This window comes from Chrysochloris asiatica, unplaced genomic scaffold (genome assembly GCF_000296735.1).
Source record: "Chrysochloris asiatica unplaced genomic scaffold, ChrAsi1.0 scaffold00114, whole genome shotgun sequence".
In the NCBI taxonomy this organism is placed as follows: Eukaryota; Metazoa; Chordata; class Mammalia; order Afrosoricida; family Chrysochloridae; genus Chrysochloris; species Chrysochloris asiatica.
Genome location: NW_006408632.1, coordinates 2,583,465 through 2,598,922, shown reverse-complemented (window position 1 = coordinate 2,598,922; position 15,458 = coordinate 2,583,465). Strand labels below are relative to the sequence as shown.

Below are 15,458 nucleotides of genomic sequence, written 5' to 3'. Positions count from 1 at the left end.
GCTGACCTTAAGGTTCGCAGCCCGATTCGTAACCACTACGCTACCAGAGCTATTAGTCACCCAAAAATGAATTACTGGAATTGCTAATCATATATTAGTCACCCAAAAATGAATTTATTGGAAACATGGAAAGAATTTAGTTAAGAATCCCTAGCTTTCAGTTAAGAATCCCTAGTATTAACACATTGTGACTCCAATATAAAACGTAAAAAAAAATTTTTAAGTATAAAAAAAGAGGACAAAAACCCAAAACCTCTATCAACAGTGTTTTATTTCCTGATGTAAATAATCACTCCTGTAATCAAAAATTTTGACCAATGTGGAATTTGAAAGGAGTCAGTTCATTTCATTTCATCTCAAGCTTCCTATCCAGATGGTTGGCCAAGCAAAGAAAGGGAAATCCCTCTTCATACAAAGCACTTGACAGCCCAAATCATCATTAATGAGTCCAAGTACTTTAAAAACAAATTTAAAAGACCTACAATGACTTTCCAGAGAGTATTCACATATGATTCTAATATTGTAGTCTATACTCCTAAATTATAACTAGGCTTTGCCTTTTTATTTTATAAGAATTTTTACGTAGTAAAAAATGTGAAAGTTGGAACCTATGTAAGGAAGATACCTGCCAGAAAAGGAAAATTCAAATATATTCATTGAAACAAGCAACAGAAAGTAATAAGGCTGTGGAAAACTCCCGAGATACGGAAAAACAAGTACAATAGATTTCGATGCATAAACAAACTGATGTTTACTAATTGTTTTCAGTTTAATTTTCCCTTAATCATAAACAAAATTGAAAAATCACTAGAATGTGGAAAAAACACATTATCTGACTAATTGTCTAGAGAACTTCTTTTTATAAAATATTAGAACACGTTCTGTCTTCATTGTTAGTAGATTTCTTCAACAGCTCAAGAAAACACTTCCTAAGAACTTCAGCCCAGAAGACCAAAATCACTTTCACCTAGTTAATAGCTCTCACAAATAATGACATAAGGAAAACATCTGACAAACCATTAAATACCCCAGAAAAAGTTCTACTTTACATTCACCAGGGAAAAGGAACACAGCCCCAGCCCCAAAGTAAAAGCTAAGTAAGACTGCCAACTGCTGTCATCACTTATTTGTACTGAGAGAGTTCAATTATATCACAAAGATCTACAAAAAGTACTAATTTAATTAAAATATAAAACCTTCAACCTGCCTACAGCTTTGACTAACTCATAAATTAAATTTCCTATTTAAATTAGAACCTCTTCCCTATGGCCAACAACTACTTGTATGATATCTATGAGTATTCTTGTCAAAGTGGATTTTCTACTTCGTTTTATTTGCTTTTTCTCTTTTCTTCTTCTTTCCAAAGTCCTTTTACAATCTTAATTCAGACATCTGTATCCTTTAGCATCATACCTAAGGATCATACGATGATCATGGGGTAAATAATCACAATTTACATCTGTGAATTGTTATTTATAAAATTATTTCTATAACTTAAAGAGAAAATTTAATTGAGATGTTAAATTCCAAATAAAATGTCACAACTCAAATGACACTGACTAGCTATGAACTTCTGGAAGTCACCCACCTGGGGCAGCATGCGATTTTCTTCCTCCAGCTGTCTTACTCTTGCCTCCAGCTGCCTAACATAGGACAAGGTTGATTCTAAAATTAAAAAGAAAGAACTCACATTATACACACAGGTCTTGTTTGGTACACTGGCAGGATTTATTCAAATCAGGTAGTGACTTCTTAGTTTATAATTTTTTAAAAGGAAAAAACAAAACAGCAAAAAAAGATTTCTCCCCAGGAAAATAAAAATAAACAGAAGCCATTGAAATGATCGACATTTTTGAACAACTGTACAATGATGATGATTAGAGAAATTTGTAACATCATGAGTTCAGGTTGACTGGTGAGATTCCAGCCTTTTGTATACCACACAGAATATTATCCATCTTAAAAGACAATTATGCTCTCTTTTCTTCTTATTTTGGTGCAATGTGAGCTGCCCCACATATGAGCTTTTCAATAATGCTACCTAAAAGTACACATATCCCTAAAGATATTTCAAGATCAACATTTTTTTCTTTTCACAAACCTACAGATATTAAATCTATAATTCAGAGAAGAGCCAGTAAAGGGCTAAATCTTTAGATCTAGGCTGAATATTGACTTTGATTTTAACAGAGACCCAAGTCATTCCCAAATCTTTAGATAAAAGGGGAGCAGATCTGAGAATGATTCTTATTTTTAGTTCTTCATAGAATTTAGAGCTTTATTCACAGGACAAGAGTCACATGCAGAGAAAAAGGGAGGTTCCTTCTGAAGAACAATTTGATAGCAACTCTTCTTCATTAAAATAAAAGTATTCAAGTGTACCACATAGCAATATAGCTACAGTTCATTCATCAGTCAAGAACAAACATACATGGCAACAGAGCCCTTGTAAAGCAAATTTCCAAAATTATTATTAAAATAGCAGATCCTCCTCAGAGTTCTTTATTTTCTTCAGTCCCAGAATCAGTAAAGAACAAGAGGCAAGTTCCTACTCCAGAGGAAAGAGACAAATGCATTTATAAGGCAAGTGTTTGAAGCCCCTAACAATCTGTGGTTAGCATATTGATGTAATTTAATACCCTGATCTGAAATGCATCATGGAAGCTCAACTTTATTGTTTTTACTTGGAAACTGTTGATGTGAACTAAATTACCATTTATGTAACCTCCAAAGCAACAAGGTGACATTTATCTTCTTAAAACACATAAGAAGCATCGGTCTTTAATTCTCAATTGTAACAATTAAGCTCATCACTGATCAGTTTATAGCAGGCCTGTTTTCACAAACTGTTTGCAGACAATGCCATCACTGACATTAATATAACTACCCACTGACCTCACACTAATGGAGAACACTTAGCTTTGAGCAATCCTCATCTAAGATGACAGAAACACAAGGAAATGGCAACTGAAAATATTTGCTAGAGACATGCCCTGTATGTGTTTTTTAGCTCAACGTAATGTTGCTAGTTTGCTTTATGGACTTTTCTAAGGGATGAGGGGAGTTGTACAGCATAAACAAATAGAAAATTAATGATTTCATGAGCCTATTTTATTTCAGCAAACTGAGAAAGTCATTTGCAAAGCATTAAGATGTGAATACAGATTGCCTGATTCACAGTTTCGCAAGTCCCATTTTCTCCTCTACCAAAACAACCACTTGATGAGGCCCATTCCAGTCAAAAGCTGTTCTGTATTATTGTATTTAAACCATGTATAAAACACAAGTCTTTTTTTTCCTTTGTTCATAATTTACACCTATCTCTACTGCCTGAATAATGCACTATCTCTAACGTTGTGATATGTAGAGCAACTGAAATTACTCTATATAAAATGATTCAAAGGATATTTAAATGATTCTGTTGACTATATTTTTTATTATTATTATTTGATGACTCTCTTTAGTCCCTCAATTTTTTTTTCAATCTTTGTAGTTCATACATGTGATATATTTACTAAGTTTATACTTAAATTCCAATAAGCCTTATCATAAATCAATTCAGAAAAAAGGGATAAATCCCAAGCTTGGAAAACATTCCCCAGTTCCAGTTTCATGTTCAGTTACAACAGGTAAAGCTCACATCTTAGTCTGAAAGTATTCACTGCAAATATGAACTGGGACATGTCTGTTATTAGCTGCTGTTGAATCAGCCTCAAACACAGTTACTCATACACAACAAGACGGATCACATTCTGGTCCTGTGCCATCACCATTAAGAGCTGCAGATTAGACATGATCTAGAGTGTTTCCACTGGTTCATTTTCAGAAGCAGATAGCCAGACCTTTCTTCCTATTCCACCTTAGGCTGGAGGCTCCACTGAAACCTGTTCAGCATCATAACAACTCAAAAACCTCCACAGACAGAGAGTACTAATAAACAGTTAAATTAATTTTCAAAAATCATTCTTAGGGTTAAGGTAAAGCTAAGGAGAGTTTTGTTTTTTATTTCAGTCGTTCCACAAGTATTTACTGTACCACTGCTTTGTATCAGGCACTGTTTTAGGATCGGGGGAAAAAAGAACAGTTATTTTAAGTTTAAAATTTGTTCGAACACACACTTCCATTTAGGATTACATGCCCATGTGCTGTGTTCCAGAAGGTCCTACTAGTTGTTCTAGGCTCCTAGCATCTGTTGCACGTCTTACTTAACAATTAATGGATACACTAAATTAAAAAGTTATCCTGGGGGAAAAGCAAAACAACAGAAAGCAATAGTAAAAACAGAAGCATAGCCCTGATTTGCATGCAAAATAACAGAAATCATGCTATTAGTTGTTTTCATCAACAAGCAAGGGATTGTACAATTATTTCAGAGGAATGGAGCACGCAAAGATTTTTCTGCAATATGTAATACTGTAAGATTAGCATTGGATTCCTGAGTTCCTAAAGGAAGGGCCATTGAAAAAAACCACTCAAACCTCAGACTGCAGTAAGAATGAAAAATAAAGATTTGTTTTGTGAATCCATGAGATTTCAATGTTTATTTGTACCTGCACTGGCTAGCCTACCCTGCTAGCACATAGCCAGGAATGTAGCTTCATACCTACGTAACCTGTTAAAATAAAATTGAAAGGGATGAAGTATAAGAAATACCACATACGTATAACAGTCTCACCATTATCTATATCTGATACTAGTTTATCATTAGAAAAAAAATTGGTCAAATGGATTTTCGGTGTAAGGTCCCACTACATGAGGAAATGTGAACAAGAGTTATGCATTGGCCTAAAAGAAACAGCTGACAAAAACGGCATTTCTTATATTATAAAGGGATAAATAAAACTGCATTAGAAAACATTACAATTGAAATTAATATAAAACATCTATATTTTATACAAATGGCTGACAGCTATTGAACCTGAGATTTTAAAATTATATTATGTCTTTCAGAATAATGAGATGAGGTCTCAAAGAGCACCAGAACTCTTGATGAATCAACAGAATTTTGATAGAACAGGAGACATACATGAGCCTGCAGTGGACAAGGGCCAGAAGCTCACAATGATCATGGTGTAAACGGAAGCAGGAAAGGAATCACGTGATTGAAGGAAAGGGACTCTGGGGAGCAAAAAGAGGAAAGGCCTGGGTACACCCCCACAATCAGAGATCTTGCAAAGACAACATCAAAGCAGTTATCCCAACAGCAATTTGTTTTAAATATCCATCCCAGGAGACTTATAGGCATATAGACATTAGAAAGGCAAGGTGAAGCTGATCATATTGATCTAAAAATCCAACGACATTTTGAAGACGTTCTTCAGATAAGTCCCGGGCACACTTCCAAAGCAGAAGCCACACTTCTCTTCATGTACCTTACTCTTTGAACTTACAAGTAAAAAAGTTCACAGTATGTCTCGCAATAAAATAAGTGTAAGAAACATGTATAAGAATTCCACTAATTCCACATGTTCTAAAAGATTCTAACTTTAGAACTGTAATGAACCTTAGAGATGTTTTAAATCCAGTCTGTCTCCAAATCCCCTGGCTCATTTAGCAAACAGAAAGCAAGTCCAGGAAGTAGTAAACTTCACTTCTAAACAGTTGATATAACTTCTGGACTGCAAAGTCGGTTTGAACCGCAAGGTCTGTAGTTCAAACTCACCAGTCACCCCTTGGAAACTCTATACAGGTTAGCTAGGGGTCAGAACAAACTTGATGGCACTTAACAACAATAACATGCCTGAATGAAGCTTATTTAGCACACATATTGTGGGGCTGTGGGATAAAAGCTGGACTGCTAATCACAAGGTTGGTGGTTCAAACCCACCAGGTTTCCTTGGAAACCCTTGGGATCTACTTGACAGCACTTAACAACAACAACGAAAGCGACTTTCTTTGTAAGGCACATTATGCTTTGGAAGGCTTTATTAGTTAAATACTCTTTAATTGATTCCTTTTATTAAAAATGTTCGTATTTATGAGTCAGCCTATTTGACTACTTAAAATTTACTTGTAACTCCAAAATTAATACTCATGGTGTTTTAGAGGTTATTGGTGGGCATGTACTGAGTGGCCAAACATCTGTGTCATCCAGCACTTACTTTTCCAGCTGAGGTCAAACAAAGCGATGTTCTACTTTCTTATTGCAAATTTCAAAATAAGTGAAATAAGTGTCTGAAATAAGTGTCCTTTTTGTGATCTATTTATTGGCACTTTTTTTTTTTTTCTCCACATTTTGGTGATTTTTGCTGCTGATTTCATTGTTTAAAATAGCTCCTGGCATAGTGCTGAAATACTAATATTCCTAAAAGTAAGATGGCTGCGGTGTGCCTTCTAAAGAAGAGATGTGTGTTAAATAAGCTTTGTTCAGACTCGAGTTACAGAGAGTTGGCCATGAATTCAATGTCAATGAATCAGCAATATTCAGAATAAGAAAGAGAAACTTGCTGATCTGTATGTGAGGTCACTCTAGGGAATTATAGATCGGAACTGGACTGTGAATCACAAGGTCGGCACTTCAAACCTACCAGCTGCTCCTCAGAAAGCTTTGGAACTGACTCAGCAGCACTTCAAAACAACAATGTAGTATATAATGAAGCTATGGAAATGCTGCTAAATTTGTAGATTAATGAGATGAGGACTGAAAAAAAAAATGTCATGAACAGCATCATATGAGGCTGAAAATAAAAGAAATTTGCATTCTCATTACCAAGATTCAGGAAAATATTAAATCCTTCCTGGCTAGTGTTTTATTATTAAAATACTGTACATAATCAACTGTTTGTAAGAAAATCTCATAAAAAACAAACAAACAAGGTTACACAAATATATTGAAAAGTTGACAAGAATGTGACTAGAACTCAAAGGAACCTAACCCTGTATTTTCCCCTTAAAGAAATGGTTCCGTATTCACTAATTCAGTTTCCACACTGACTTTATATAGAGACCACAGAGCTATGTGTGGCACTGTGGGTTAATGCGCCAGACTGCAAAGCCATTTGAACTGCAAGGTTGGCAGTTCAAGCTTACCAGCTGCTCCTCAGAAACCCTATACAGGGTCGTTATGGGTTGGAACCCACTCAACGGCACTTCCCAGCAACAGCTTCATGAATACAACAAATCAACTGTATACTCTAAAGGCTTTGCTTCATTCCTTGGCACCATAGCAATTACCATATTGGATCTTCTAATCATTAAGTGATATCAAGTTTCTTACACAGTTAAACTGTTAAGTTATTTTTGTTCCCTGATTTTAGATATTCTGGATGGATTTTTACCATTCCAGTATCTTCATATTTTCCTAAGACAATATCCTTGACTTGCTCTCACCTCCATTTACCTGAAATGCATCCAACCACCTGAGGTATCTCCATGTTCGCCTCTACTAGTTTGAAAGTACTCTGATCAAATCAAAAGATGAAACCCTCTTTTCTTCCCCTTGGTTTCTAATGCAGTGTTGCTTCCTAGGGAAACATCTGTCCTTAAAATCAGCCATGAATTACTGTGATTACTGTACATGAAGGTTTGTCGTTCAAAGTTGAAAATGTCTAGTGTTTGTCAAATGTTTCAGTGGCCATGATCAGGTGAAGTGTAGTCTGCGTTCCAAAATTTCATGGCTGAAAATAAAATCTGGTAATAATCCACTGAAACACAAACTACAGCATTTGAAAGCACGTACAAGAGGCGAAGAGTAAGTCTTCCTCAGTGGCCACATGACTCCAATCTGTAACAATCTCTCCAATCAACCAGTCTCTAAAGACACTGCTTGGATTAGTCTAAATTAACCCCGCCATTCACAGGGTTTTCACACATACCTAAATAAATTACTTCAGAACCGTATATTGTCAAAATCATTACTGTTCTGAGGGGAAAGGTTTCTTTCTTCTTCAGGCATGCAAAGTTCGGCTTCCTACTTAGAATTCACATTAGCTGTAGAAGCAAAAATGATTACATTTCTCACTATAATTTGATACTTTTGGTATTAAAAAAAACACACAACAAAACAAACTCTTACTGGAATCAGCATTTTCAAATTTGCTTGGATATTTAATTCAGACTGCCATACTGGCAGAGATAGGATTTTAAAAAACAAACAAGACAGCAAACAAACCTGGATTCAATTCTTAAATAAGCAAAAAACGGTGCTGGGTCTTGTCATAGCATACAACCTATGAAGCTAATTCTACTATTTTTCATGCTCTTCTCGCTACATCTACCTGAAAGACATACGATAGTTATATTCTATCCTTTCCCTCTACGTGAGAGTTGGTTAACTGTTTCTCACTTAGGATTGAAACTAGAGGTATTTTTAGTTCTGTGGAAGAATGTTTGCCTTCCATGTAGGAGACCTGGGTTGGAGTCCCTGATGTGTCAATACACTTCATGTGTGGCTACCAACCTCTTGTCAGCAGACCTTCCAGATTAGGACTAGGGGGGAAAAAAGCATGACAATCTGTTCTGAAACCCAGCCAGTGAAAATCTGACAGATCGCAATGAAACAATTCACAGCAAATCATGGGAGTAGTATGAGATGGGCAGTGTTTCATTCAGTTGGACATGGGGTCACTTTAAGTTGGGGGGGGGGGACAATTCAACGGCAGCTAACAACACCACAGTATATGAAATGTGTTTTCACCAAGCACAATAAAGGGGTGTGTGTTTGTATGAGAGTGGAGGGGAGAGGCAGTTGTGTGGGGAGAAGATATAAAATGTGGATAATTTCTACAACTAAACCCACTTTATGGGAAGTTCTGGTGTGGTACTATAGGATAAGCACTGGATTGCTAACAACAAGGTCAGCAGTTCAAACCTACGAGCTGCTCCTCAGAAACCCTATACAGGTCGCTATGAGTCAGAATGGACTTGCCAACTTAACAACAACAACAAAGCTTAGAATGCAATATATATGCTGTTTGATGGAAGTCTGTGTAATACTTTTCCGTTTAGGTTACAAACATCCACTACAAGGAATTTAAACTTCACCTTTTAGGATGTTGACCTCCCAGCTCCTCTGTGTTAAAGGCATACTGAAGGACTGGAAGTGTGTTCCTGTTGAGAGGACACGTGTCTGTGGGGCACTGGGTGCAGAGAGCAGCCTAAGAGGGAGGGGAACGGTAGGCAGTAGCCCATATAAAAATAGAGTATGTTACTTTGTGATGAGAAAAATTTGTCATTTCAAAGGAAAACAGAGCAATGTGTGGTCTTGTTTATTTTAATTAGAAGGGAGGCTGGAAATACTGAATGATTTTCCAAGAATGGCTTCTTGACAGAAAAATTATGAGTGCTATTCTCCTAGTGTCATTGAAGAGCTGTGTTTACTCAAGTAGCTCTGATTGTGTTTCACTTCTTATTTTTATAAGAGGCTAAATAGATAAATGGACATCTAAACACATTGATTTGCATATAAATCATTTTGTAAATCATTAAGAAAAATGTTCAGGGTCTATAACCAAATGTTTGCATAAAAAAATACCCATAAATTCACTCAGTTTTCTACTCTTCCCAAATTAAAATGGTCTGCTTGCTTGTTTGTTTTTAAAGAGGGAAATGGTGGTGGCAGGAGCAATGTGCAATGGAGTCACCTCCAACTCATAGTGGCCCTGTGTAGGGTTTCTGAGGCTGTAAATCTTTAAGGAAGCAGAAAGCCTCATCTTTCTCCCATGGAACGGCTGGTAGTTTCAAACTGCTGACCATGAGATTAGCTGCCTGACTTGTAACCAGTATACCACCAGAGATCCTTAAAGAGGGAAATAGTGTTTTCAAACATGCTTGGTGTTATCCACCTGTTAACCTGATCCTTTGGAATCAGTGCCTAGCTATTTAAGCTTCTGTTTCTCTCCTATATAACCCAGAGTCTCCAAGTGACAAGGCCTGGCCCTGCTCTTCTTTTCCAAGCTGCACTATGACTATGTGCTAGACAGCTTTCAACTATATACTGTGGAAGGAAGGGGAGTAAGAGCTGGGAAGGAGGAAGGAAGGAATGACAGAAGCATGGAAGGATGGACAGAATGGAGGATGGAGGGAGTCTGACCCTGTTCTCAACTGCCTTGGCTGCTACTGAAAGTTTCTGGCTTCCTAAAGAGTTTGAAGCAGTTAACTGAAAAAGCATCCGATTGCCACCTATAAAACACACAATAATAAGCAATCTAGTCTAAGGCCTGGCTTAGAACTTTTCTATGGGCTAAATTGCCTTCACTTTTACTATTCCCTTTGAAAGTATCAACCTCACAAAGGAGGTATTACTAGTAAGTAGCAAAAAACTGAGCTAAAGAACAGGGGACTATATGGAAGACATTTCCAACTCGGAAGAGCTTTTAAGCATGAGTACCATTTTCACAACTATTTAGGGTTAAAATGTGACTTACTTGCCACTGTTAGGCTGTGAATATTGCTGTTGTTGTTGTTTCTCTGAGAAAATAACTGCCTTTTCCCAAAGTCAAAAGATAAAAATGGATGTCATTTTAAGAAATATAACAATTTCCTTCAATATATGTAGCCCCTTCTAAGTATATCTTATTGGTTTTGCCAGTGAATACACCAGGAAGGAATCTGTAATAAACAAATTTTCAAACGACAACAAACCTATAAAAATTTTACTTTCTCTTAAGATAATTAGTATACATCTTTTCTGTATATTGGGATGTTTTTAAAAGCCGAAGGAGCTCTGGTAGTGTAGTGGTTACAAGTCAGGTTGCCAACCTCAAGGTCAGCAGTTCGAAACTACCAGTGGTTCTGCGGGAGAAAGATGAGGCGTTCTGCTCTCGTAAAGATTTATAGCCTCGGAAACCCTGTACAGGGTCGCTATGAGTCAGAACCAATTCCACGGTACTTAACAACAACAACCATATATATATATATGGCAAAATTATTTACTGTTATACTTTTCTGCAAAATAAAATAATTTAACATCAATTTTTATAGTAGCACATCATTCACTTGGACTTCATAAGTTGGGAATTCATAAAAATTTTGTTGAATTTAGTCTACGTATACTCTCTGGTGTGGCACTGTAGGATCAGCCCTCAATCACAACTTTGGTTTGAACTACAAATTCCTCAACCACTCCCTGTAAACCCGCAACAAGCTTGTAGTAAGTTGGAACTGAGTCGATGGTACTTAAACAATGCCGTACTCTGCAGTAACTAAGGAATGATAAGTGAGCAAACAAACCCACAGTGCTACAAATAAGGAATGCTTCCTTTATATAAGAAGAGTAAAGTTTTCACCATATTTACTACCATACACGATAACACAAAAGGAGGCACTTTAGGATAACCACAAGGTCAGCAGTTCCAAACCACCCATGGCTACATAGAAGAAAGATAAGGCCTTTTGCTCCTGTAAAGATATACAGCCTTGGAAACCCAATACCGGGTCTCTATGAGTTAGAATTGACTCTATGGTAGTGGATTTGGTTTGAGTTTTTGTGATCTAGTACAAAGTGGTCATTTGAGATAAAACTAGGTAATTTAAAAAAAGAAGCTTGGAAAGATGACATACTTTGTAATATTTTATTGTATGTTAGCTGTTTTGATACACTTAGCAACAAATACTTGGGTATTCGCTTGGTATCATTCAGTTAACAAATATTTATTGAACACTTGTATGCTGGCTGTCTGGCTGGCTATGTGCTCTCAAGTAAGTTCCTACTCACAGTGACCCTCTGTAGGGTTTCCTAGGCTGTAACTCTTTACAGGAGCAAAAAGCCTTATCTTTATTCCAAAGAGTGCCTGGTAGATTCCAACTTCTGACCTTGTGGTTAGCAACTCAACACATAATGTTCTGAGGATACTTCACTGAAAAAAAGCACAAATTGAGCTCCTCCCCTCAAATAACATTGTGGTAGGGATAACAGAAATGTATACACAGACACATAAATAAGCATACCACTACCTTTAGGCACCCCAACACTTTAACATAGTTCTAGATTATCAGAGAAGATATGGGACATCTGAGCAGAGACCTGAACATAAAGGTCTAGAGAGAATCTTTCCAGGAACAAGAACAGAATGTACAAAGTTCTCGAAGATGAAAATGAACCTGACGTTTAGTTGACATAGGCACAAAGGAATGAGTGGGTGATGAGGCTGGAAGAAAGGAGTCCTAGTACATCAGTATACCTAGGTAGGGAGCTTTGATTTTGTACTGATTGCAATAGAAAGCCAGTGGGAAATCGAGGGTGTGTTGCACTGCAGTGACATGATGTGATTTACACTTTAAAAAGATCATCCTGGCAGCTCAGTTTAAGATGACAAAGGAAAGTGGAGGTAGGGGGATCATTTGGGGGGGTCACTGTGGGAGACAGGCTGAGAGATGACTGTGGGTTATGAATGAACCATAACAGGGTGCAGAGAGAAATGGCTGGATGTAATGTATCTTCTGTAGGGAGATCCAACAAGCATAAATCTACAGTAGACTTGAAAGAGATGGGTTAGATATAACGACTACATTTTATAGTGCATGAGCAACCAGATATGATGATGGTAATCCTGAGATGGCTTGGAAATGAACCAGACTTCAGGGTTGAAATTAAGATTCCTATTTTGGTCCTATCAGGCTTAATATTTCTACAAGTCATCTAAGGCGAGATATAGAGAAGGCAGTTAAATAGTTGAGTGGAGATCCAGGGAAGAAGTCCGGGGTTTGGTTTAAATGTGAACGTCAACAACAGAGAACAGACATAGGACTGGATCTGACAACAGAGAGCTGGAGAGCCTTCTCTCTTGAGAAGCCTCAGAGAACTGAACAAGTACGCAGTCTCCCTTATTGAGGGTTTCTTCCCATTCTTTCTCACTTTCATCTCTGCTCCATTCCTAAATCCAGTCCTCCACTGGTTTAGCTTAGCTCTTGCTGCTTCCTTTTGGCCTGCCTGTTCACTATTCTTCTTCATTTGGGAAGCCTTGTTCTCCCGTTGTAACTTTGGAAGGAAAAAAACAGCGTGCAGTAACTAAGAAGAGTCAGACTTCCAGTTCAAAGGACAGCTCTACCCCAGTCGATTTATGACTCTGAGTCAGTTTCTTATTGCTTATGCCTCAGTTTTGTTTTGTTTTTTTGTCAGTATCACCATACCATTATTATTATTATAGGAATAATAATAAGATATTGCTTACTGGGCTGTTGTCAGAATTAAGTAAATTAATAATGCAAAATCCTTAGCACTGGGTAAAGAACAGTTGCTGTCATGTTAATGCAAACTCATGGCAACAGTACATAACAGCCTGAGCAGTCAAAATGCGTGCCAGTCAATGTCTAAAACTATTTTTACATTACTCTACTCGTTGCCAATAGCATAATACTTTGCCCATGGGCACAGGCATTTTATTACACTTACTCCTGGTGGGTTTCCATTTAAAAGAACTGAAATATACTAGCTAGATTTACTTTGACATGATGTATTTTATTTTTACATATAATTAGTAGTAGATTATTTATACCACTTTAAGACAGTAAATGCTGGGAGATTATTAGTCACAGTTTAATATTAAAAAAAACAACAACAACAAGCCATTTTAACTTAGTATAAAAGGCAAATAGTCTACATATTTAGAAATGATTCTAAAGAACTGAACCCATACACAAACAAGAAAAGTTCAAGGTATTTTATTAAGGCATTCTGAGAGAACAAAAGCAAATAGATGTCCAGAGCAGGAAAGAATTGTATTGCTTAAACAACACTGCACTGGAATGTGAGGGTTCAGTTTTCATTACACCTCTGTGATTCCCTAGATATATGAACAAACTGGGATTTATTTCCCAATTGTCAAATGAGAACAATGAATTTGAAGATTTTTAAGACTCCTTAAGACCCACGATTTCTGGATCACAATTATCATGGATTTTATAATAATCTTCAATAATGATATAACTAAAGTAGGCAAAATAGGCATTCTAGTAGTGTATGTATGTTATATTGCTATTTGTTAACTTATTTATTCAATAATTCATTCCGTCAACAAGGCTTGATGGACTATCCACCATGTATAAGACCTTGGGGAAGCAGAGAATATTTAATATAATGCTGCGATGTTCTGAGAAAGATAGTAGCCCACTCATATGGTAGACACATACTCATTCTAGTTGTTACGGTTTCATGTATTTACTAAGACTGTTATCAACATTTAAAAATATTATTCTACAATAGAGGAGCTCTGGTAGCATAGTGGTTACGAATCAGGCTGCGAACCTCAAGGTTAGCAGTTCGAAACTACCAGTTGTTCCACGGGAGAAAAATGAGGCATTCTGCTCCCTTAAAGATTTTCAGCCTTGGAAACCCTGTGCAGGGTCATTATGAGTCGGAACCGACTCCATGGTACACAGCCACCACCATTCTGCAATAACACCTCCTTACACATTTCTTCATAAACTCTATACACGTAAAAACCTCCTCCATTTGCAAGAAGTTAAAGTCATTCAGCTCTAAATCTCAGTACAACAGGACAATATTTGATGCCATTGTTGAGAACAAACTACTGAATTCTTGTAAAAATGATAATAAAGTAGCTGCTGTTTGTTGTAGTTAAGTGTCATTGAGTAAGTTCTGACCCATAGGACCCTCTACAGGGTTTCCGAGAAGGAGTTGCTAGGCTTGAACTGCTGACCTTGTGGTTCACAGTCCAGTACTGATTCTACAGCACCACACCAGGACTCCTTGATAACGTAGTAACAGTTTTTAAAAGACTGCAAAACTGGAAAAGTATTGAGCTGCTTTCTATGGTGACTGGAAATTTGGCAGTGGCTATCAGTGATGGTTGCACATGAGTGATGTAATTGGCTCACTAATTTTCTACATGCAAAAAATGTTGAAATGGTAAATGTTGTCTTAGCTATATTTTAACAGTAATAACAAAAGCTGATTTAAAACTAGAAATAAAATACAACTATAAGTATTACTTAATTTAAGCATTTTGTTTTCCAATACTTGGATTATACATTAAATTTATATTTGGATTTGATTTTTGCCATTACAGCAAAATTTTAAGAGGAAATAAATTCTGAAAATCCTATTAAATATAGTCAACATAAAGCAATCTGAATGTGTTCACTCTGTTCTTCATGCTCTTTTGATTTTAGAGATACTTTATAATAGTGTGGTAGGGAAAGTCTGGCCAGAAAAATTCCTACTGATATTGAAATTCATTTAGTGCCTCTTATATGCCAGCGGTTCTGTGGGAGAAAGATGAGGCATTCTGCTCCTGTAAAGATTTACAGCCTCAGAAACCCTGTACAGTGTCACTGTGAGTAGGAACTGACTCCATGGTATTTAATAACATTTACACAAAAGGAACCTTGGTGGCACTATAATTTGGGCTCCTTATCGCAAGGTCATAAGTTCACATCCACCAGCCACTCCAAAGGAGAAAAACAGGCTAGGCAGTCTGCTCTAGTAAAGATTTATAGTTTAAGGAAACTTGTTGTTATGTGCCATGGAGTCGGTTCCGACTCACAGCGACCCTGTACAG

General features: G+C 36.8%; 1 protein-coding gene across 1 annotated transcript in view; it reads right to left on the bottom strand.

The window, feature by feature from the left end:
• CCDC85A (coiled-coil domain containing 85A) overlaps positions 1-15,458 on the bottom strand; it is a 318,834-nt gene that overhangs the window by 74,795 nt on the left and 228,581 nt on the right. The window contains exon 3 of the mRNA XM_006868021.1: positions 1,589-1,665. Within this exon, the coding sequence (XP_006868083.1) occupies positions 1,589-1,665 (77 nt within the window). The remainder of the gene's footprint in view (positions 1-1,588; positions 1,666-15,458) is intronic.